General features: G+C 25.8%; 2 protein-coding genes across 2 annotated transcripts; both read right to left on the bottom strand.

Moving 5' to 3' along the window:
* Positions 1 to 908: 908 nt before the first annotated feature.
* Positions 909 to 1,790, bottom strand: PCYB_002650 (hypothetical protein; the record flags this gene model as incomplete). Its single annotated transcript, XM_004227686.1, has 2 exons — positions 909 to 1,606; positions 1,637 to 1,790. The coding sequence occupies 2 exons, from the start codon at positions 1,788 to 1,790 to the stop codon at positions 909 to 911; spliced, it is 852 nt and encodes a 283-aa protein (XP_004227734.1).
* An 874-nt stretch (positions 1,791 to 2,664) lies between these two features.
* Positions 2,665 to 3,183, bottom strand: PCYB_002640 (hypothetical protein; the record flags this gene model as incomplete). Its single annotated transcript, XM_004227685.1, has 1 exon — positions 2,665 to 3,183. A coding segment is annotated over exon 1 (468 nt), but the record flags the coding sequence as incomplete, so codon positions are not given.
* Between the last annotated feature and the right edge of the window lie 229 nt (positions 3,184 to 3,412).

Here is a 3,412-nt window from a genome sequence, read left to right as displayed (position 1 = left end):
TAATATTCATTACAAATTTTATATTTGTAACATGATTTCGTGTTTTATAGTACGATATTATTAATTAATAGGTGACATGTTTTTTCCTCTTACTAATTTATTGTAACATGGTACTAATGCATTATACTAGAGCGTAAAATAATTCCTTACATAAAAGATAATAGAAAATAATTGCAACCCTTATAATTCATATAAAATTTGAAAATAATTTTGTTGCAAGAATAATTATAATATTTATTACCATTATTTTACAGTATACTGTGCATTTTTTGTTTTATAGCAATATTAATATATTTTGGCCAACAATTAATTGATATGATGTCCATATTTTACTTTTCATATATATAATATATATTTCTTGTTCTCACTTATTTATGTATCTGTAGTATTTATGATATTAAGATACAACTTTGACTATTACAATTGAATAGTTCTTCACCATTTTATTCTATATAAATTTTCGTTTTTTGGATTATCATTTCTCATTAAACATAATTACATATATAAACGTTTTTCTATGAAATACATTAAATATAGCCGTTCTAACGAATTTTATATTATAATTTTCATTATACATTATCGTGAGTTTTGATAAGCTATTTGTATTCTTTTCTTTGGTATATTTTGAGGAACAAATTCTTCAGAGTATACTAATACCTTGTCATTGCCCTCTCTATGTATATCATGGTTAATTTTTTTCCTCCTACAATATTCCGTAACCATGTTCCCAAAGGAGTAAACTAAAGTAAAAAGTATATAAAAATTTTTGGAGTAAAGGAATTTTTTAATTAATCCATTTTAAGGGAAATACTTTAAAAATAATATTGAAATATATTTAAAATTAAATTATTAATGTACTTTATAGTATAAGTAGAACATGGTAACTGTCCCCAAAGCCGCAAGAATTACTACTCCAGTACGAAAGGGAAGATTTTTAATATCTCATTTGGGTGTGAAAAATGCACAACAGAAACATTATCATCCACATTTTGCCCGTCCATTTCCTCAATAGGTTTTTCAGGTACTAAATTTACTCGATTTATCATGTCTCTATACTGTTTGGACCTTTTACAGTATTCTGGCATTTCCTCTCCCGGTTTTCTATTGATACAAGCCGTTTCTGCTTCTTTGAGATAATATTTACGAGCATCCCCCGTGACTTCTGGAAAAAGTGTGTAATGTTCTCCGGTCGTAAATTCTGAAGTTGCTGGAGCAGTATCATTTCCTGTTTGTCCTGTTATTCTTAGTTTTGGATTAGATATTAAAAATACTTTTACTGAATTTCCGCTGAAAGTTAATTCTTTACCTTTTAATTTTGACACATCGGTATTTTCCATATTTACAGGCCCTACAGTTGAATATTTGTCGTTTAAGTGTGGACTAAATGCGGGCTGTTGGCATCTTAAGCTTTTCTTTTTAAAAATAGGATCAGTGACATAAGAACATAACATATATTTAATATACATGTTGTTTTCTGATTTAGCATCCCCTAAAGTAACTTCTGTAGTTTTTTCTATTCCAGCTTTACTTTTTATATTGTTACATGTTATTTCATCGGATTCTAATGCAGATAAAAGTTCTTTGGGGTCATAAGATTCGTCACAATCTAAAAAATAATCTGGACACATTGTTTCACCCCAGGAACAACATTCTTCTTCTTCTTTGTGCTTATTATATAATATGCTAATATTTTTAAGGTATTGAACGAATTTATGCCTATGTCCATTCTCACATTTAATTTCATTTTTAATGTATTCGTAATTTTTAAAATATTCATACAAGTATTTCATTTCTATGCATTCAGAGAATTTGCAATTGTAAATAAAAAACAAGGTTCGTAATTGCTTAAATCCTTATAACTAATAATATTAAATGGGCTTGATTTTCCATTAGTTGTTTGAGATTCTGAACTTGAATCTTCATTCGAAGAGGCATTATTACTTTTTTTGGAACTTTTGTCCAAACATTCGAATTCAGATTTTTTATTTAAATCTTTTTTAATTAAATCATTATTAATTTCAATACCTTTTTTAAGAAGTGTAGCAGCCTCAGGTTGGTCAAAAATATTTTTATCTTTATTATTATTATTAATATATAATTTACTTAATTCGCCATATATCCAAAAATTTAAATAAGTACAACGGTCTCTGAGACTTTGTTCTTTTACTTTTTCAAGTGTTCCTAATTCATTTAAATTTCTTACTATTTTTTTACAAATAGTTTTTATTTCTTCTCTGCTGTTATCTATTGCATCACAAGGGGTAATATTGTATTTTGTATTATTAAATTCTTTGCCTAATTCATTGTATATTAAATAAGAAGGTGATTCGGTTAATATATTATCCTGAAAAATATAAATATATAACACGTTATATATTTTTTTGAGTTATAGTATGAATTATTCTTTTTACAAGAAGTGGAATATTGTTATAATATACAGCACAGTTTTTTTTTGGGTTAAGAATGAATTTTCACCGTTTCAGTCTTTATTGTGTTAAGTATACCAATATCACTAGTTGATTTAGTGCGTCTTTCTACATTTTTTTCCATATTTTCTTGTATTAAGTTTGAGGTTTCAACATTTTTCGAAGGATCTTAAAAGAGAATCATCAATATCACATTTTGATTTTAATAAAGTTAACTCCGAATCCTTGTTAAATTTATCATTTAAAAAAAGTCAATTCTTTTTTATTTTTGTGTGGTAATCCCCTTTCTTTATATTTTTCATTTAATTTATTGTATAATTTGAAGATATATTTAGTATATTCACAATACTCTTTATTATTTTGCATCTCAGTGGACAATTTATTTCTCACATAATCATAATATTCTGAAAAATCATATAATTCTTTCTTATTTCTCAGCAACTCCTTATCGAATTCTATTATTACATTTTTAATACATCGATTATCACTGTTCTTTGCACAACAAGAACTATTTCTCCATAAGCTCAGCAAATCACGATAAAGTGAAATCATAATAGGAAGTGTAAATTTGTTATTATTATACATTTTACCATAAAACCAATATACCAAATATTCACATAACTTAGTATTACATATACTATTATATTCTGAGCATATATTTTGCCAATTTTTTGATATATTTTCTAGTTTACATGAAAGTTCTTCCATAGGATCACTTTTAGAACATTCACTTTTATCAGAAGTATTCCGTGAAAACCTATCCTCATCAAGCATATCATAAAATTAGCTAGTTGGGGCTTATAGTTAATGTCATCCTGAAAATAAATTTAAAATTAATATATATGTATGTTATTTTTCATATAATTTTTAATTTGTCTTAAGCATAATGAATGGTATTGTATTGTTAAAATGTATTAAAACAATAATGTTAAAAAAAACGAACATTTTTCATCATCCTTCCATAACTTTTTAATAATATCTTCTAT

Source organism: Plasmodium cynomolgi (assembly GCF_000321355.1).
Source record: "Plasmodium cynomolgi strain B DNA, scaffold: 0146, whole genome shotgun sequence".
Lineage (NCBI taxonomy): Eukaryota > Apicomplexa > Aconoidasida > Haemosporida > Plasmodiidae > Plasmodium > Plasmodium cynomolgi.
This window is presented reverse-complemented; position numbering and strand designations above follow the sequence as displayed.